Genomic DNA, 21,218 nt, shown 5'->3' on the forward strand with positions numbered 1-21,218 from the left:
GCAGCTTCAGTTCCTGATGTTGCCACTTGATGGCGCCAGTAAGTGCAAAACAGGCAAGGAACAAGCCTGCAGAAGGGCTACATGCATAGGTCAACTTGTGAAGGGCCCTGGGGACACACCACTCTGGTCCTGCAAACTCCATGTTTTGTGCAGGTTCAACCAGGGCCTGTACTTTTTTTTTTAAACAAAGAAAGTCCCCAAAAGGGACAGCAGGCAAATAAATTTTCAAGCCAGCAATAAGTCAACTAGTCTTCTGTGGTTTGAAGTCCTGTGGCTGAACTAACAATTCCTGTACTCTCCAAAGCACTTTCAACACAAAGGGAAAATACTGCTGGTGCTCACTGCCAGCAGCCCTTCACTTCAGTGCTCTTCAGTGGGAACACTTCCTACCCAGCTTGCTATAATGGTCACAGGATATAGTCAAGCTTCACTGAAGGAGAAGCCTATCTGTAATACTGAAGAAAGGGGTGCCGATTGCTTATTGGTTTATATAGAGCAAGCGCCCAGCAAATACTCTGCAGAAAGCACTGTAATTCAAAATCGCCAAGGTTTTTAATAACTTATCTCTCTTACTTCCTAAGTCCACGTGCATAGCTTCTTTGGAAGTCAGGGAGAATTGCATTGTGGCAGATAATGAAAATATGGGACTAGAGTTCCCATCGTGGCTCAGCAGGTAATGAATCTGAATAGCATCCATTAGGACACAGGCTGGATCCCTGGCTTTGCTCAGTGGGTTAGGGATCTGGCCTTACCATAAGTTGTGATGTAGATCGCAGAAGCGGCTCGGATCTGGCGTTGCTGTGGCTGTGGTATAGGCCAGCAGCTACAGCTCTGATTCGATCCCTAGCCTGGGAACCTCCATATGGGACAAAGTATAAATAATTACAACACTGTTTATGCATTTTAAACCCTAAAATCTAATTTTCCTCTGTCATTTCTGCCCAATCTCTGAATTCTCCCTAAACATACTTTAGGGCATTAGGGCAATGCCGACTTCTTGTCCATGACTGAGTCACTCTATATTTATCATTTGGGCACGTAAGTCCTCTATAATCACATTTTTAAGTATTAAAATCTTATGAGGCAAGGCATCAACACCCTAACTGCCTTAAAATTTAAAAAATGTATGAAACACAGTACAAAGCAGCAAGAGATCCAGAAGGAGCCAACTGTCTTTCAAATTTCCATATTCTGGCTTTTCACACCCAGAAATCTCTGAATGCCAGGCTGGGTATCTAGAGACCTGGGGTCTGGTCCCAACTCTCTCAGACTCATCATCTACGAAATGCTGATCACAGAGGTATACCCTAGGAGTTAATGATGAAGAACTGACATTTTCAATCTAATTTAAGCTTATATTGAGTTTCTCCACCTTTCTAAGGTAGGAGCATATGACCTTCTCCATCCGCTCCCCCCAGCCCCCAGGACCACATATTTGTAGTGAGGAAAAAAAAAGTCACATCACAAGAATAAAGTACCCTTCATTAAATCCTGATGGCTCAGAAACAAAGCTGATTTAAATATGGCTACATCTTCCATATGGTCTTTAAAAAATAAGGATGCTGCTGAAAATGTATAAACACATTTTTTAGTTTCACACACTGCTTTTAAATCTGGGGGGGAAGATGGGTGAAAGATAGTAAAGTATATCCTAATATACTAAATGTAGCCCCTTAAGTAAGCGAGAGACTTAATCTGCATAAGTGGAATAGAGCAACAAAACAAATCAGCCAAACATGACCAAGACAGTCTGGATTTGGTGTCCCCTTCTAAGCCTCCGTAATTCATGAGGACAGTCCCCAATTTACAAAGGAGTTCATGTGTGAATTACTTGTTTGGAACTTTAAACACATTTTCCCATGAAAACAAAGCTATTTATACATCTTGGCAAGATGCCCAGGGTAGCCCTTTAAAAAGGTTTCGTTAACCCGTAATGGATCCAGACCCTCGCACAGTCTAACGATGGTTCTGTGGGAAGAGAATTCAGAAATTCAGCCTGGATTACTGGGAACACATCTCTGCAAACAGGACAGGTGGTGGGGACCATCCCGAGACATGGGCCCCTAACAGAGGGAAGCATCGTTTACGATGGCAACACTAGAACCGCTGAGAGAAGCAGCACCATTAGAGGCCTGACCACGGAACTACCCCCAAGTATGGCACCCTGGCAGACTGAGGATTTTAAGCTGAAGGGATCTGAGAAATGGCATGGGCAAGGACTCTGACCTTTTCCCACGAAGCTGGTCCTGAGACCCTCATGTGTGCCTAGAGGAAAGGAGCAGGTTAGCTCCAAGACAAGGGATGCTGCGAGGAAGCAGAACCCACAGCCTCACTAAGTTTTCCCAGTTTACTAGGCTTATTGTACACATTTGTCCTATCACTTTTTTTCCCCACAACTTGCCACTCTTCAGGAAAGGCAGCATAAAAATATTCAGGTTTGGAGTTCCCCGTCGTGGCTCAGCAGGTAACACACCCAACTAGGATCTGTGAGGATGTGGGTTCAATCCCTGGCCTCGCTCAGTGGGTAAAGGATCCAGTGTTGCCGTGAGCTATGGCGTAGGTCTCAGACTCGGCTTGGATCCCACGTTGCTGGGGCTGTGGTGTAGGCTGGCAGCTATAGCTCTGATTCAACCCCTAGCCTGGAAACTTCCATATGCTGTGGGTACAGCCCTACAAAGCAAAAAAAAAAAAAAAAAAAAAAATTCAGGTTTTAAATGTTCTGTATTAAAAACAGGAATAGACTTATAGATTCAGAGAGCAAAGGGGTGGTTACTAGGAGGCTGGACAAAATAGGTGAAGGGGATTAAGAGACATAAACTTCCACTTATAGGTCTGTCACGGGGATGTAATATACAGCATAAAGAACAGTCAACAATACTGTAATAATTTTGTATGGTTAAAAATGGTTATCGGACGTGAACTGTTCTGTAATGTATTTGATTGTACACTTAAAACTAATGTAATATTTTATGTCGATTATACTTCAATTTAAAGAAAATGCTCAAGTTTAATTATTTCCTTGGGTACTCATTTCTTTAGGTAGGCTGCCACGTTACATAAAACTTACAAATAAATAAATTTGTATGCTTTTCTCTGGTTAATTTATCTGCCTTTTGTTACAGGGCCCCAGCCAGGAGGAAAGAAAGCGATATTTTTCCTCCCCTATGGAGCCAGTAAAGCTTAAGCTTCAGGCCTTCCACTTACTCATGGCCTGGATTGGAGCCCCAGCAATGTATGAGTGGTCATGTGAGCAGACAGGGGAGGGGGTCCCCAGAGAAAGACAACCAGACACGGCTTTCCTGACAGAAGAAGCCATTTAGGGATCCACATTTTGTGGCCACAATGCTTGCCCTTGAACAGGTCTCAGTAATTAACCATCTTAAGGGAAAAAAAGAAATGCAGAAACAAGTGACTGTTATCAGGCAAGAGAAGTAACAACAGCAAAGATGTCAGTTGTAAAGAAGGGCTCAACCACCAGATCAGATGGAACCTAAGCGATGATGCTGTTGACCTCTGCTGACCCTCGTGACATCCATCAGTTAAAGCTTGGACGCACCCTCTAAGCCCTTTCATAAATATGTACATTCTCTTAGCTAAACATGTCCCCAATTTTGCTGTTTGGGGAGACACGGCTTTGGGAAAGAACCCCAGGGTTCTCCTTACGTGCTGCCAAGTAATAAGAAATCCTTCCTTCTCCTGATCTTTGGCTTGGTTGTGTATCCTGGCTTGCTACCCACCAAAAGAATGAACCGAGTTTTCAGGTAACAGACATATGCTTTTCTAAAACTTGCAAAAGATGTGCTAATGAAGGGTAGAAAAAGATGGCACCCCAAAATATACCATTTAGACATAAGGATTATTCTGAGCTAAAGGCAGCTCAGAAGTAGATACAAGTGCCCATGATTTGCCTAAGAGCAGGCCAGAAATTTGCTTCCTCTACTTTTTACCAGGAAGGACAAGGGTTAACCCCCGCAGCTAAGTTTTACACCCTTATCAAAGGAGAAGGCACCAACTTAAATTTGCATAAGGAACTTTATTCCTGCTTTTCCTCCTAAACTTTCCACAGCTGGCCTTGCTTACACTCTTCTCTTTTGTCTTGAGCTAAAGATGGCATTTTAGCCTGAATTCTAAGCTAACTCTGTGAGTTTGCTCATTGTTCCCTGAATATCTCTCAGGTATATGTGAGGGACACAAGTTAATAAACTCCTGTTTTCTTTATCTTTTATTACTGAGGTCTCAGCTGAGAACAAAGAATGGTAGAGGGAAAATTATTTTTCCTCCTCTACTAACCACAATCAGTTAAAATTGCTGTCTCTTTCCACTCCTACTTTCCTCTCCATTACACTTCCTCTCTTGCCAGGTGACACTAGATTTGATTTGGAAATATATTTGCTTTGGGTTTTAATGGAAAATACTGATGTGATTCATAGTAATTTCTGTGTAGCGTTATTACAGGCTGTCCAGGTTCCAGAATGCCTTCCAAAAATTCTCCTACTTCCCATCGAGTCAACACAAGGTATCATGACATTTTATCATGAGAAAACTGAGTATCATGGTACCTAGCGCTAGAGAACATGAGCAGGGAAGGCAAAACATGGTTGAACAAGGTCTGAAATGTACAGAACCAGAAGCTAGTCTGTAGAACATTCTTTCAATTAAAGACATTGTAGGGAGTTCCCGTCGTGGCTCAGTGGTAATGAACCCTACTAGGATCCATGAGGACGTGGGTTTGATCCCTGGCCTTGCTCAGTGGGTAAAGGATCTGGCCTTGCCGTGATCTCTGGTGTAGGTCACAGATGCAGCTTGGATCCCGTGTGGCTGTGGTGTAGGCCGGCAGCTGCTGTAGCTCCAATTTGACCCTTAGCCTGGGAGCTTCCATATGCCAAGGGCCCTAAAAAGCAAAAAAAAAAAAAAAAAAAAAAAAAAAAAAGACATTGTAAAAACAACACATCACTGATAAAGTTATTTCGTGCAACAGGACCCACAAAAAGGAGGCTGCCCCAGTGGTTTGGCCAGTGTCACAAGTCTAACCTAAAGCAGCCTGCACTTAGAGAAAATGCCCCACTGTCAATGAAACCTAGCACCAATCCCAATCCTCCAACTCAGAGGGAGTTGGCTCACACTTCGCTATAAAACAGGACCTGCTAGGAGTTCCTGTTGTGGCTCAGTGGTTAACAAATCCAACTAGGAACCATGAGGTTGTGGGTTCGACCCCTGGCCTCACTCAGTGGGTTAAGGATCCGATGTTGCCGTGAGCTGTGGTGTAGGTCAAAGACGTGGCTCAGATCCTGCATTGCTGTGGCTGTGGCATAGGCCGGCCGCTACAGCTCCAATTAGACCCCCAGCCTGGGAACCTCCATATGCCACAGAAGCAGCCCTAGAAAAGCCAAAAAAAGGACCTGCTAGCCTCATAGGGAAATCACGACCTCCCAGCCCATCACCCTGCTTCTAACTCTATGAAATGCCATCTTGTCCCAATTCCTTCGGGAAGAGAGCCCTTGTGCTTGTGAGGCCCTGCTCTCCCCTCATCCATGGACTGTCTTTCACTGAATAAAGGCCACTAAACTGGTTACTAAATTGTATTCTTTCTGCCATTCAACACCACTACAGGGAAGATCTCAACAAGCCAGTTAATGAAGGCTGTCAAAATGCAACAGTATTTTAGGTTTATTCACTGTACAAGCAAACATGAGACTCCTTGGACTCACAGCTCATATGTTAAAGAACTTGGAAGATATTTTTCCAAATTTGACAATAATCCTAAAATTTATATGACATGGACAATGATGAGTTACACAGAGAAAGGGAGAGAGCAGGGTTTGGGAACAATATTAGGTTTGGGCTTAAGGGAAATCATTAGGACATTAGGAATACAGAGGAAGACTTAGGGTGGTGGTGAGTAAGTCTGAGTTTCAGACACAGAGGGGGCATCTCACTGGAGCTGAGGAGAGAGGCAACGAGGCTGTTTTAGAGACATGGATCTGCAAGTTACTAAAATAGAAAAAGAAGCCGGGAGCAGATGAGCTAACCCCGGGAGAGAGAGGGAAGACGGTGTGGGAGAAACCAGTAATAGTTCAAAGGCTGGGGGAAGAAAGGAAGCCTTTAAACATGCTAAGAACTGGTTAAAAACTCAAGAAGAACTAAGGGAGTCCAGTGTCCCTGAAACCATGGAAAGAGTGAACATGAAGGAAGTGGTCAACACTGCCAGAGACTTTGGAGGTCAAACAGTAAGAACCGGAAAATACTGTAGGTTCTGACTCCACGAGGCCACCTGCAGCTGAGGCAGGGCTGGAAGCAAGGCTTCGGTGTGCTGAAGGGTGAACAACTCCTAAACAGCTCAAGGCAGTTTGTGTTTTATAGAGGAGAGAAAACCATTCTCCGTAAGTAAAACACAGGAGGCCAGGAAAGACTTTTCTACTAATTCCTTTTCTGAGCCCAGGAAAACAGGTGGGGGTAGAGGCAAGGGCCATCTGCGTGACACTGGCCAGGCCGAGCCAACGCCCAGACTCCTCTCCCTCCCAACCCCCGATTTCTTCAAGCAGGTAAATAGAGGGAGGGTCCTCCCACCCCCAACCCCCTTACAACCTAGTCAAGTGCACCTGAAAACCCAAAGTCCCCAGGGGTGGTGGGAGTGGCTAGTGATGGTGGACAAAGGACTGGCTGGTGAAGGCAGCTGAAAGGAGGAGGCTCTTGTAATTACTGATATGAGCATATGGTGGGGGGAGCCAGTGTTTTATGGTTGAGCCTAATTTTATAAACAGAATTAATCAGACACTTAATTTATACTTACATGACAAAATTCTACTGTCATAAAGTCTCAAGAAACAGTGAAAAAAAGCATTCTTCCATTCACATTTATATACAATTTAAAAGTGAAATTTATTTTCTGGAGGAGGAATGGTTCAAGTTCTAACACTTTCTAATACTTCTGTCAAACAGAGTGAAGTATAACTTCCCAGCAAGAGATGAATTTCAGGCAGAACATGACAGTACCAATAAATACAACCATTAGATAGAACCCTTTCCAAAAAATACCTGGTATAACTACTTTTTTAAAAACTTCTGTTCATCTTGAGAGCCCTAAGTTATCTATACATTCCCACTGGATAAATCATGAAGAAACTATGGATGGGCTGAAAGCAGGAAAATCATTTCATTTGACTTTTCTAGGGATACCAAAATGTGGGCAAAATGACACATGACATCAACATTAAATTATCCCTTTGGTTCACTAATACACAGTTGTTGCAGAAATATTATAATGAAGAAGGAAAAAGCAAACACCATGGAGGCCTTAGAAAGCTTTGCCTTCAGAATTCCCATCATGGCTCAGAGGTTAACGAATCTGACTAGCATCCACGAAGACGCAGGTTCGATTCCTGGCCTCATTCAGTGGGTTAAGAATCCAGCGTTGCCGTGAGCTATGATGTAGGTTGCAGATACGGCTCGGATCCTGCGTTGCTGTGGCTGTGGTGTAGGCCAGCAGCTACAACTCCGATTCAACCCCTAGCCTGGAAACTTCCATATGCTGCAGGCGCAGCCCTAAAAAAAAAGCAAAGAAAAGAAAAGAAAGCTTTGTCTTAATCTCAAAAAGCTGTTGGTTACAAAGAAATCTTCCAAGGTACTAATGGGTATTTTTGTCATTGTTCTAGGTTTTTTTGATTAACCAGGTAGCGAAACAGACCATGGGTCCTTGATGACAAACACTGACTTGCCTTGTGCAGACTAAAGACTTCCCTAATGCCAAGAGCTAACAGAAAAAGAATAATTATTGCTTAGAGAAGCCCAAGTATACTCTACCAATCACAAAGGATAGTCAAACTGAAAACAGGTACTTTGGACCCTGGAACCTCTTGAGTATAAGTTAGTAAGATCCCACCATAATAGTAATTTCTTCATGTATAAGTATTTTTACAGTATTTTAAGGTGCTCACATCTCTCATGTGATTCTCACAAATAAATGGTTGGAGAATGAGGGCATTCTCACAAATAAATGGTTGGAGAATGAGGGCATTCTCACCAGCGACAGGTAATAGTTTCAGTAAACTGAAATTTCCTAGAGCACCATGGGCTGAGCAAAGGCATCCTCTGAGTCAGCACGCATGCGGAAATGTGACACATGTCCGTGACGTGAGCCAGTGAGGCTCTTTAAGGTGGATTTCACTCCCGGGGGGTTAACATGTGGCTAAATCAATGAACAGATCAAACTCAAGAAAACATATTACTTTTATACAGCATAAAATTTTCCACTGCTCAAGGCTCTTGTAACCACCTACATTGTCCTACACTCAGTACCTTCGTGGAAACAGCAGAGACCAAAAAAGCAGGCGTGTGGTCACCTGATTAGTTAGTAGCACAGCAAAGGGAGGGACTCAGACCTCTACTCCCCAGCCCCAAGCCATTACTGCTTAAATAGAAGATAACACAATACCAAGAAAACTGTCCACAGGAGTTCCCGTTGTGGCTCAGCAGTAACAAACCCAACTAGTATCCATGAGGATGCAGGTTCAGTACCTGGCCTTGCTCAGTGGGTTAAGGATCTGGCGTTGCCATGAGCTGTGGTGTAGGTTGCAGATGTGGCTTGGATCCCACGTGGCTGTGGCTATGTGTAGGCCAACAGCTACAGCTTGGATTCAACCCCTAGCCTGGAACGTCCATATGCCGAGGGTGTGGCCCTAAAAGAAATAAATAAATAAAAGTCCTCATAGCCAACAATAAACTGAGAAGAGAAGACACATCTAGATTTCTTTCTAACTCGTTTTCTACAGAATACTAAAAAAGTATGCCTGAAGAGCTGGAACCAGCAAAAGGAATGAGAATTCTTTATGCAAAGCACACATACAGTCATGAGGGCCCAGAAAGCCTAATGTTTTTAATAAAAAACAAAGCATCAATGTCACCGCAGGGCCTACAGTATTAATAATAAATGTCTAAAACTCCTGTATAAGAATTTTGCAAGGTTACCTAAGACAAACTATTAGAAAAATCTACACGGTCAAACTAATTTAATTTAAACAGAGTTGGACCAAAATGGCAACTTCAAGAATGATAAGCCCCAAAAGCTTAAAAAATAAACAGAGTTGACCTTTAGAGTAAATATTTGCCTTGAATTCTACGATGAAGTGTAGCACCTCATTAGATGAATAGCTTTTACACTGCTTTCAGAAATACAGCTATTAAGCTTCCACTAAATTCAATGCCCTATAACCCAACACATTAAAGGTATAAAGTGCAACGTTCCATAACGAGAGTATAGAATGACACAGACTTCAGTTATTTTTCTGGCACAATCCTTAGTAATCAAAAAATTACAATTCAACCTAGAGTTCTCTCCTTCAGCACAATAACTAAATGGTTCTGAAGACCTGGTTTTCTCACCAAATAAGAAAATCGTCAGTTTTCTCTCTGACGCCAACTTTCTCAAACACAAAGAATACAGTAGTTGCATTGCTAATAACAGTAGCAACCATGTCCTGAGTGCCTCCCATGGGCCACAACCTGTGCTGTTGATTTTATATGTGTTATCTCATTTAACCTCGAAAGTGAAACACCAAAGTGCCTGGGTTGGCCACTCAGCTGGGAAGCGGCAGGATCTGAATAAGAACTTCTAAGACACTGTCATTCACTGTGCCGTTGCAAACTCAACGAGCACACCTTCAGGTCCTTAAAGTACCAGAACTGACCAAAGGAGCCTGAGAGAACTCAAGAATATTCAATCTCTTTACATATGTTTTTTATAGAAATTTGCAAGTGTGAGAGCAACTCCTAGCAGAGGTAGGAAAAACACCGGTACCTGGACATCAGTCTTTAAGAACTGAAAGGGGGTGATTCTTAACCTTTTTAGGCATTTGATGAAAGCTATGGATCTTCTTCCCAGAAACTGACACAAAAAAATTTTGCATCATTTTAGAAGGTTCAGACTCCTAACATCCATCTACATACCTCAACTTTTAAATTCTCAATTTGATTGAGCTAAGAACCAACTGAATGAGGTTAAAAAAGGGCAAAGTGATACGACTGTTCTTTGGAAATTGTTTTAAATGTTAGCACAACTTCACTTATGTAAATGATCCTAGTTTTAACGCTTCTGACAAATTTACTGCAAAGACCTTACCAAAGGACAGAAGGAGGTTTTAGATGCCATCACTGATACTTACCGTTTTCCTCTGCAATTCTTGTCATTGAGGCCGCCAACTTTGTTTATGGCAGACCAGGCTGTAAGGGCCACATATGGCAAAGAAGCAGCTTGAGTATGAGTCAGTGATTTGGGCTTGTGAGAGACCTAGATTTGAAGACAACAGTCAAAAATAAGCTATGACTTTAAACCTATGAACACAATTAAGGACATTTATCTTCATCGGAATCCAACTATTTCCAGAGATGTAACATTCTGCCAGGTTCAGGGCTCATATGGCAAACCCTACTCCAAGACTATCCCTGAGAAATATTCTCCAAATGACTCAAGCTCCCTTGCAGAGGTTCAGCCAGGTTTATAGGTTACATTATCAGCACAACTACTTAACTCTTCATAAACAGACCACATTCAATAATCCTGTGAGTTGTTACTCAGAAATAAATCCGAATAAACTTTAAGCCCTCATATAAACATACTTCAATTTGTTTTTTGTGATCAGCGGTTTCTTTACTCCCATTTATTGGCAGGTAATCTTTCCAGCCTTCTTCTAACCTCAGTAATACCCTCTTTTCCTTGCCTGCTCTCCCTTCTGCAGCCAGTTTCAATATTAACCCCTTTCCTGCTATTTAAATTGTCAGGCCTCCTGACTGTATTTGATTAGCCTCCTGTTTTGAAAGTTATTTGAAACAGCTTGATAACTTTCATGCCTCTGTTTATGATGAATCGGTATGCTCCATTTTGGCATTATTTGGTTTCACCTACTTATACTGTGTAAAATCAAGAACACAGCAGGGTTTCGAGTTCTCACTTCAAATCCCTCTTCCACAAGACAAAGATCATCGTTTTGCCAGGCAATGTTATTTAAATGACATCCAATACATTTTTAATCTTTTAAAAATTCCTATTTTCTCTATCAGCTCTTTCAAAACTACCCATAAATTTGAACCCGATCTCAAAAAACTACCAATTATTTCAGAAATACGCATCAGTCTTTCTACTTTCTGATGGCATTTCAGCACAGAGCTGGTGAGTTACCTCATTCCCACTGACTACAACAAACTCTGAGAGGGTGCCTTGTTTCCAGGGAGGAACTGCAGCCCAGACCTGAAATACACAATGTCATTAGAAACAGATCTTTTTAATCAAGGTAAAGCATGAGAGTGTTCCCCAATATATATTCCACCCTGCGAAAAAAGCACAAGTCAGCAATCCACTAAGCAAGAGTTATTTTCACCTGATACCCATGTATTATTTAGTATGGTTCTGGATTTAACCAAGTCAAACCACGTTGGAGGGAGATACCAGTAAATTCTGCTATATTTACTATTTAGAGTAACAGTAAGAGTCTCTAGGCTTGAATCCTGGCTTTACCATCTACTCCTGTGGGGCCTCCTAAGAGCTTGACCTCCTCACCTGTAAACTGGACCTAACTGTGCTTACTTTATAGAAATTAAATGAGCTATTTTATGAAAAATAACTAGAACAGCACTAGCTATTATTATGAGCTGACTTCTTAATTTCTTGTTATAAAAGTTTCGATGTGAGAAGGGACAGGTGATCATATCAACTTTTAGCTATTTTAAAACCATCTAACCAGTAAAGTTGAAATTGTCATTTTAAGACTTTAAAAAAAAAGTCCCAATCATATATGTCTTAAAGTCTTGCAATTCTTAGGCACTAGATTTCAAGCACAGCAAGCCGTCATGATAGAACCAGAGAACAGAACAAAGAACAGAGCCAAGAAAATGAGGGTACCAAAAAAGCTTAGTAGAGTTGTTAAAAAGAAAAAAGGTCAATGATAATGAATATATTTCCAAAAGAACTAGAATGCAATCTGCAAATATGAAAAGGAACAGTGGAATATGAAAACTCACCTCATCTCCAGGCTTGAAGTACTTCACGTCAAGTCCACACTCCATCACCACACCAGACACATCTCGACCCAGAGTCAGGGGAAATTCTTCTCCTTTGATTCTAATATGTAAAGGATCACGTTTCATATTTAAAGCTGTAGCTCCATAACCACCTATAAAATACAATGTATTTGTTTCTTCCAGAAGAATGGAATGACTTTAAAACTACTGCAGGGTTACGATCGTACAGGCCACGTACGATTCTAGATCCTCAAGATGTAGATTATAAAGTAATCGACTTAAATTTTTTTTTTTTTTACCATCACACAGGAAAGCATAAAAACCAGTGTTGTTCCTTTCAAAAAACTTGCAAAGTTATAATCATTGTTTTTGAAATTCCAGTTCTGAAACTGTCTTCAGAACTTTTAGTATTTTTAAAGTTTCACTTTGTTCTTTGAAGATGGTTTCTTTAATTTATTCATTCATGAACTTTTTAAAAAACAAAGTCATCTGGAGCTGAGTCTGTGAAAAAGATAAATTAAAAGTTGTCTGGAGTTCCCGTTGTGGCGCGGCAGAAACGAATCCGACTAGGAACCATGAGGTTGCAGGTTTGATCCCTGGTCTCGCTCAGTGGGTTAAGGATCCGGTGTTGCCACGAGCTGTGGTGTAGGTCACAGATGCGGCTCAGATCCTGTGCTGCTGTGGCTGTGGTGCAGGCTGGCAGCTGTAGCTCCAATTCAACCCCTCACCTGGGAACCTCTGATATGCTGCAGGTGCGGCCCTAAAAAGCACAAAAAAAAAAAAAAAAAAAAAAAAAAAAGTTGTCTGAGGCTAATAAACAAATAAATAAAGCAAAGCTTCAGTACAGAATTTGAGACTGATCTATGAGTAATGGTCGCTGCCTCTCCCAAAATGTTTTTAGAACACTACGTTTTGGTTAAGCACTTCCATTCCCAAATGCAAAGACAATCAGTTCTCTTATCTTAAATCTTTTTAAGGCCACACCTGGGTCAAATCAGAGCTGGGTCAAATTGGAGCTGCAGCTGCCAGCCAATACCACAGCCACAGCACCTACATGGCAGCTCATGACAATGCCAGATCCTTAACCCACTGAGTGGGGGACCAGGGATGGATACTAGCCAGGTTCGTTACCGCTAAGTCACAACGGGAACTACACATATCATTTTATTTTTAAGAATGTTTACAAAAATATCAGCTAAATGGAACCAAAACACTCCTCTGATCATTTTTTTTTTTTTGGTTCAAATAAATTGGCTACATTATCTGTAATAATCCAAAGTAGTTTATTACACAGTGTCAATGCATAAAATGGCTTTTCTAAGACACACAAGTGTCTGTTATCTCTTCTGCCTGACATCCTTCTAAGAACATCTCTGCTATGTGAGGTTCTCCACAGTAAGCACCCTGCTTACCTTTCTAGTATCATGTACCACAACTTAAGCTCAGAACCACTATACTGCTTTGCAGGTCTCCCCTTCCCCCCACCGGTCCTTATTATATCTTAAGGATGAAGAGTCACCACAAAACTTTACCACTTTGTCACTGGCAAAGCTGAGAAGGCTTTACCAGTGACAAAGTGTCCAGAAAGCCAAGTGAAAGGGATCATTTAAAGAAGTCAAATGCTGCTGCCGGGGAAGACAGTTTTTCAAATCAAGTCAAGAGCTGCCAATTGGCTTTTAAGAAATAAAAACTCCCAAATAAACAAACCAAAATATTGGATCCAACGACAAAGAGGTCTTTGGTGACCCTTATGGAAGCAGTTGCTGTGGCATGGGGTGATGGAGAGGATGGGAGTGAAGAATTGGAGTCTGTGAAAACATACAACTCTTTCAAATAGTTTTGCTAGAGAGGAGAGCAGAGAAATGGGACAGTGGCTGGCAGGGGGTGGGAACGAATGAGCTGGATGGAGGATTTTTGAGTGGTTTTGTTCCAGTCTTCTTTAAGAGGGGAGAAATAACAGCAAGTCTGTATGTCGATGAGAATGATCCAGTAGAAAGAAAAGATTGAGGATGAAGTGAGATTTGCTCCTGAGTAGGTGAGAGGGCACGTGATCCAGAACCCAGGTGGAAGGCTGGCCTTAGAAAGGAGCAATGGCAGTTAATCCATGCAGCAGGAGGTAGAGGATACGGGAAGAGAGGCTGACAGGAAGGCAGCTTGCAGAAGTTGTTTTTCTAATATGAAATCAAGACACATGGCACAAAGTGTTTGAAAGTTGGGAAAGCCACAGAAAATCTAAGTTGATGGCCACCCTGCCAAAATTAGATATTTGCCAGCTGGCTAAATAGGGGTGCATTCTATTAGAGGGGAAAAAAACCCACATCTTCACATGTAACACAAAAGTCACATTTTACTTTTCCTGTCTTACATCCCTTTTCCACCTCTAAGACAATTAAACAATGATACACTGAAATTCCTATGTGGTTGGATCAACAGAAGTGGGCATTTAGCCATGTCAAATTTTAGCTGCTGTTTCAGAGCTACAAAGAGGCTTTAGTCCTCTTTGAGGTATACAGCCTGCAGGGCAAGGGGGTTTTCTTGATTATCTCAGTATTGACTGAGTAGCTCTGGCTCACTGGTACTAGCTAAACAGGCCCCAAATCCAGAATACAGCTGGTGGTCAGTAACTGAACACCTGATTGGTGATGCAAATGAATGGGTGTTCTCAGGAGCTCTGTCCCACTGTTAGAGGTGACCAGTTGGGTTCAGAGTGTAACAATTTGGAAAATCCTAAATCTGCCATAAGCTTCAGACATTAATCCCATCTAAAGAAATCAAACTTTGTTGGTACGATGCTATTGATTGTAGTTTTCTATTTTAAGATTATTCAGGAGTTCCCGTCGTGGCGCAGTGGTTAACGAATCCGACTAGGAACCATGAGCTTGCGGGTTCGATCCCTGCCCTTGCTCAGTGGGTTAACGATCCGGCGTTGCCGTGAGCTGTGGTGTAGGTTGCAGACGCGGCTCGGATCCCGCGTTGCTGTGGCTCTGGCGTAGGCCAGTGGCTACAGCTCCGATTCAACCCCTAGCCTGGGAACCTCCATATGCCGCGGGAGCGGCCCAAGAAATAGCAACAACAACAACAACAAAAAAGACAAAAGACAAAAAAAAAAAAAAAAAAAAAAGATTATTCATTTCATTAGACATTTATATGATTTATGATTTTATGTCCCACAGCAGTGTCCATCTCTAGAAAAACAGCCAGCCTTCATCTCTGAAAATAGACATATCCTTGCTTTTCTGTCAAGGGAAATACTGCTTCATACGGTTTACAATCTCATTCTTATTATGTTATTTCCCCAAGCTACCATTTCAAGTATCTTCTGCAACAGTAATCACACATTCTCAAAAAAGAACCCATGAGCAGGAAATAAAGAGGATACCTTGCAAATAAGATTACCCAGTCAAATCATAAAAAAACTAAGATGTCTCAAGAATACTATATAAGAGTAAAATGCGTTATACTACATTAAATAGCAGGCAAGAAAAGTCCAGATCCAGCAATTCTACTGAAATTATGCAAAAGTTGCTCATGGATAAAATATTGCCTGAGTTGTAATAGAAAAATTAGAATGAAAATATAAAGTGAGGAGTTCCCGTCGTGGCACAGTGGTTAACGAATCCGACTAGGAACCATGAGGCTGCGGGTTCAGTCCCTGCCCTTGCTCAGTGGGTTAACGATCCAGCGTTGCCGTGAGCTGTGGTGTAGGTTGCAGACCAGCTCGGATCTCGCGTTGCTGTGGCTCTGGCATAGGCCTGTGGCTACAGCTCCGATTCGACCCCTAGCCTGGGAACCTCCATATGCCTTGGGAGTGGCCCAAAGAAACAGCAAAAAGACAAAAAAAAAAAAAAAAATTAAAAAAAAAAAAAAATAAAGTGACACTAATAATGACAACTACTTATGTGAAGCACTGAAATAGGCAGTAGCTGTCTTAGCATGGGATATACCTTCAAAGAGCTTATAATCAAGGGGAATTGAGTTAAAATCTACCACTTACAGATATATCCTGTAAAAACTAAGTTGTCTTCATATCCAATGTCAATGGAATAAAGTGAAAGAACATGCCCAAATAGCAGTAGCAATTCTTACCTCAAAGTGAACAAAAAGAAAGAAAATGTGGAGTTCATGAGGTGATCATTATAAAGTCATTTCAATTCATTCTTAATAGAGCGTCCCATCTGCATTTTGGTCCAAGTTTTTCCCCAAACCCCTTCCCCACAAAGATTCCTCACAGTATCTAGATCAGCACTGTCCAATAGAAATATAATGCCAGCCACACATGTAACAAATTTTTATAGTAGCCACTTAGAAAGTAAAAAGTGGGGAGTTCCTATCGTGGCTCAGCAGTTAGCAAACCCAACTAGCATCCATGAGGACCAGGGTCCAATCCCTGGCCTCACTCAGTGGATAAAGGACCTAGCGTTTGCAGTGAGCTGTGGTGTAGGTCACAGACGAGGCTCAGATACCAAGTCACTGTGGCTGTGGCGTAGGCTGGCGGCTACAACTCCAACTGGACCCCTAGTCTGGGAACCTTCACATACTACAGGTGCAGCCCTAAAAGACAAAAAAGATCAAAAAAAAAAAAAAGAAGTGGAATTAATGCTAATAACATTTTACTTAATATATTCAAAAATGTTATTATCAGGTCAGTACGTAGTGAAAACAAAGTTATTAGTGAGACATTTTACATTTTTTTCTTACTAAGTCCTTGAAATTCAGTGTATATTTTACACTAACATCTCAATTCAGACTAGCCACATTTCAACTACTCATTTTTTGTCAATATTTTCCAGAGTTAAAGTAATTCACAAATAGTAATCAATCTTTTCAGCACTATAATTGCAGAGTATATATTTAAGGGATATAGTGCTCTCCAAGCTTTGTCAATATCCCCCAGGAGAAAGTAAAATAACATCATTACCATTGAGGATGAAGCATAACAAAAAAGTGTATCTTAACTGTCAAAGGCAGAAAACAGCAGTGGAAATGACTGAAGTACTGTGTCCATATCCTGGCATCCTGTTCTGCTGCTTTGTCCCCTGGACCATTTAAGATGTGGTTTGGAGTTCCGTTGTGGCTCAGTAGGTTAAGGATACAGTGTCATCACTGCAGCAGCCCAGGGGGCTGCTGAGGCGTGGGTTTGATCCCTGACCCAGGGAACTTCCACATGCCATGGGTGCTGCCAAAAAAAAAAAAAAAAAAAAAAAAAAAAAGCAAGCAAGCAAGCTAGCTGTGTGGCTAGTGGGAGGGCAAGTAAGAACTAACATAGAAATGCAAGTTCTGAAATGTTGTGAAAACATGACCATGCCTCTAAAATCTGTGATGAACCTCAAACTATCATAAAGTTCCCAGGAGAGTGTACCAGAAAGTTAGCTGTGGATACAATTCTCAAGTCCCAATTTACATCTTAAGGTAGCATAGAAGCAATTCAAATTTCTATTTCGTAAAAGATGAAAGCATACCACGAACATTGCAATTTCAAAAATTTTGGAAACATTATCTGCTGAGATACTGTGAAAACCCTAAACAAATCCTTTGTGTTAGCCAAAAACGTGTAGTCAATAATAAATGATTTTTAAAAACGGACCCCAGATGAGACTGTCTGAAGAGAACACAGAAAAAAAAGGCAATGAGGAATGTCTTTTGAAACTTACTTCTCATATTAACATCTATAGGGTTTATACTCGCAGCGTGAACTTTGATAACGACTTCATTTGGATAGTGTATCATTGGTAGCATCATGTTCTGAGTAAATCGAAGCACTTCATTATTCCCATATTTATCTATCACCCAGGCGGGCATGACAGTGCTCCTTGGAGAGGTAGTAGTAATCTTTCTAACCAAAGGTTTCTCTACAATTTGGTTTCTCCAGAAGCAAAGAGCAGTGCATGCATTTCTTCTAAGTACACAGATCTTCAGAAATCCCATCGTAAAAAGAGGCTGAACTGCGTGCCCTAATTAAAAGGCATCTAGATCTAATCCTCACACCTGAATTCGGTCAAATTCTGACAAATACTCTGGCCGGTTTCAAAGATGAAAATTCAAAAATGCAGAGAGACTAATTGAGCGACCGAAGATAGTGTGCTCTTCGAATCCGGAAAGCTCCAATTAACGTCCCAGTCACTATTCTGTCCATTCTCCTCACACCCCCGCCCCTAAAACAAAACCCACAGAACCCTGTCCTGTCCCGGGAACCCTCGGTGAGACGAGCCGACTCCGCTCGCGATCCAGACGCCACAGAGAATCAGATGCTGCCAGTTCACCGCCGCGACCCCAGCCCGGAGTCTCCTTGCCACCCGCTCTCCTTCCCCGCGGAACTCGATCAGCGGCGCCAGCCAATCGTGTCCAAAGATCATTTTCCTCGGACTGCAAATCAGCCAATCTGAGTACTCGGTGCTGACAGGTTCCATGACGACCAAAGATGGCTGCGCCCATGTAAGCCGGCAGCAACCGCTGACCTTTGGTTTTTTCCCTGTCACCTGGCCCCTGTGGTGGCAGGCGGGGTACGACGACCATGCTGGGCCGGACCCTCCGAGAAGTGAGTGGAATTGTCTGCTGAGGGCCCAGGGAGGTCGGGAAGGTTCGCGGAGTCTTTGTTCGCTGGGACGCGGGGTGTCCCGGCCTTGCCCGCCTCCTTCCTTGGAACTGGGTGGGGGATTCCGAGTTCTAGGTTCTTAGTCTAGTCCACATACCTGTTCCGAAGTTAGGGTCTCAGCGGGGGATGCTTCTGCACCGAGGCGCTGTGGGGTGGAAATGCACACTGGCTTCTCTGGATTATTCGTTTGCTGTGGCTGGGTCGGGCCCCGGAAGGTCTCTTAGCGTGGGCTCTGTCAGATAAAGGGACTTTGGCTGGTCCTTATCTGGTTTGTCCCCTACACTCTTATCTGATGCAGTCCTCAGTAAGGACCCCGCAAATCTGTCCCTTGGAAAAGCCAAACTAGTGATCCTGACTTTTTTCCCCCGTTGATATATTCATTATCTAGGTTTCAACCACCACCAAGATACCAATGATTCTTTTACTCCTGTCTCCATTTTCTGGATATCACATTTCAACTCCAGGCTGCTTTTATGAATGTCTTCTGGACAGCTCCTCCACATGTCCCACAAGCACCTCAAACACAGTTTAACCAAAGTTGACTTCATTGTTGAAATAGAACCACGTCCATCATAAAAAACAAAACAAAAACCTAATTTCTGAATTCTTAATAGTCTCTTTTTAACGGCACAACTGTTATCACAGTGGCCTTTAAATTCTTTTTCATCGGAATATCCAATGAATCACTAAACCCTGTTATTTCTTTTTTGAATGAAGTTTGTAATCTGTTCTCTCTCTCTCTTGCTGCTGTTAGGGCTCTAAATCAGATCTCCTTGCTTTCTGGCTCAGATCTCTCGAGCCGGGGAGCTGTCTGCAGGCCTACTGCTATCAGAATCACCTCCCATCCCTCTTTAAAACTACAGCTGTGTCCCACGCAGGCAAGTCAGTATGATAAGGCGCAGGTTAAAATGGTTTAACCTGGGCTCCAGATGATTCTGCTGATCAGTAGCAATTGAGGACCCCCTCTACCTCTACCTTCTATCTTCCATGTGTATCTTCACCTGGGGAGTCTTTTTTTTCCAAACTGGAAGCCTTTTAGAAAGGTATAAATTATGAGAACTTTAAATAATAAACAGTTCTTCCCTTAAATACATTTTTGTTGTACCATCCTAAATTGCATTTGGCCTATGTTGTCAGTGACTAATCCAGTTTGTTCCTTAGAAATCATTTTTTTAACCAAAAACTGGTTTTAAAATTAAATACAACCTTAAAAATAAGGTATTTTCTTTTTCTGCCCTTACCCCTAGCACTATCTTTTTCATGCCACCCCTTCCTGATGTTGTCCAGTGAGCCATTGTGAGAAACAATTTTTACCTCAATGGGGAAAATGAAACATTTAGGGAAGCTGATCCAAGGAAAGGCCTTGGCAGGATTACTTTCACTTAATCTCTCTTTTCACAAATATTTATTGATGTCTTTTGTGTGCAAAACACTATTTGGTTATTTTCCCTGCCCATAATATATCTTCTGTTCACTCTGTTTTTTCCTCATCATTGTACCAATGCCCCAAATAACACCAATTATAAATTAATTTCAGGAGTTCCTGTTGTGACACAGTGGAAACAATCCGATGAGGAACCATGAGGTTGTGGGTTGGATCCCTGGCCTTGCTTAGTGAGTTAAGGACCTGGCATTGCTGTGAGCTATGGTGTAGGTTGCAGACTCAGCTTGGATCTGGCATTGCTCTGGTGTAGGCCAGCGACTATAGCTCTGATTAGACCCCTAGCCTGGGAACCTCCCTGTTCCATGGGTGCAGCCCTAAAAAGACAAAAGACCAAAAAAAAAAAAAAAAAAAAAAAATTAATTAATTAATTTAGTACATATCCTATTCTAAATATGTAAAGATTCCTGGGAAAGTTGAATGATTTATTTACTCATTTGTTGTAAATTATAGCAGTTCAATCAGATTTTTTTCTCTACCTCATCCTGGATGAGATAATCAACCTGAAAGGGAAAATTTGTGGAGGGGTTCAGGGAGGGGCTGAAAACTAGCATTTTGAGGCAATTTGGGGGACTTAAGTGGAGACTCGTGGCAATAGAGGAGCCCAAAGAGGACGCACTAAAAAGAGTTAAAATGCCAAACAGGAGGTGAAACTGCTGCTTGTAAGTTTTACCCTGCAACATTCAGGAGGGGGGAGGAGTCTTACTTTCACCTTCCTTTTTTGTGGCATATAAGCCCAGTGTTTCTAGGAACCTGACACCAGGCTAATATTATTAACCCTAAAGTTATATTAAATGATTGTTGTTATATTAAAGTTAATTATATATCCAACAGGCTTCTTGGGGGTTTAGCCTAAGAACATTTAATTACTGTTCTTTGGGAAAATAGATTTCAAAATTTAAACAACTCAGTTATTCATTTAACATTTGTTGATTTCAGGTAGTATAGGTGCTATGAGGAAAGAAAGCAGGTTATAGTGTGAGATCTAGTTGGGGGAGATGGATGTTTTACATGGAGTGGAGAAATCTTCCCTAGCTAAGTGGGTTATATTTAAGAGAGACCTGAAGGATAAGAAGGGTGAACCATGGGAAGATCTAGGAGAATGATGTTCCAGGCAGAGGGAAGAATAAGTGCAAAGTCTCTGAATCAAAAGCACATTTGGTGTGTTCAAGAAAT

The 21,218-nt window shown here is 41.9% G+C and overlaps 2 protein-coding genes across 9 annotated transcripts in view; one reads left to right on the forward strand and one right to left on the reverse strand.

Moving 5' to 3' along the window:
• Positions 1-19,240, reverse strand: part of RTN4IP1 (reticulon 4 interacting protein 1) — a 52,998-nt gene extending 33,758 nt beyond the window's left edge. For 4 of the 6 annotated variants that reach the window (XR_002343682.1, XR_002343677.1, XR_002343670.1 and 1 more), the window contains exons 1-4: positions 17,661-18,328; positions 12,010-12,161; positions 11,171-11,239; positions 10,158-10,282 (exon numbers count right to left, since the gene is read on the reverse strand). Coding sequence is in view for 3 of the 6 variants with exons in the window: in XM_003121325.4 (XP_003121373.1) it covers positions 10,158-10,282; positions 11,171-11,239; positions 12,010-12,161; positions 17,661-17,934 (620 nt within the window). In the remaining 3 variants the exon portion in view is untranslated. Of the gene's footprint in view, positions 1-10,157; positions 10,283-11,170; positions 11,240-12,009; positions 12,162-16,003; positions 16,383-17,660; positions 18,329-18,698 lie in introns of those variants that run through there. The other 2 variants (XM_021090552.1, XM_021090561.1) reach the window with 2 other exon arrangements.
• The window catches only part of QRSL1 (glutaminyl-tRNA synthase (glutamine-hydrolyzing)-like 1), a 31,271-nt gene continuing 28,443 nt past the window's right edge, over positions 18,391-21,218 (forward strand). For all 3 annotated transcript variants that reach the window (XM_005659343.3, XM_021090539.1, XM_003480294.4), the window contains exon 1: positions 18,391-18,544. In XM_005659343.3, coding sequence (XP_005659400.1) covers positions 18,521-18,544 — 24 coding nt within the window. In that variant the 5' untranslated portion in view covers positions 18,391-18,520. The remainder of the gene's footprint in view (positions 18,545-21,218) is intronic.

This window comes from Sus scrofa, chromosome 1, assembly GCF_000003025.6.
Source record: "Sus scrofa isolate TJ Tabasco breed Duroc chromosome 1, Sscrofa11.1, whole genome shotgun sequence".
Classification (NCBI taxonomy): Eukaryota; Metazoa; Chordata; class Mammalia; order Artiodactyla; family Suidae; genus Sus; species Sus scrofa.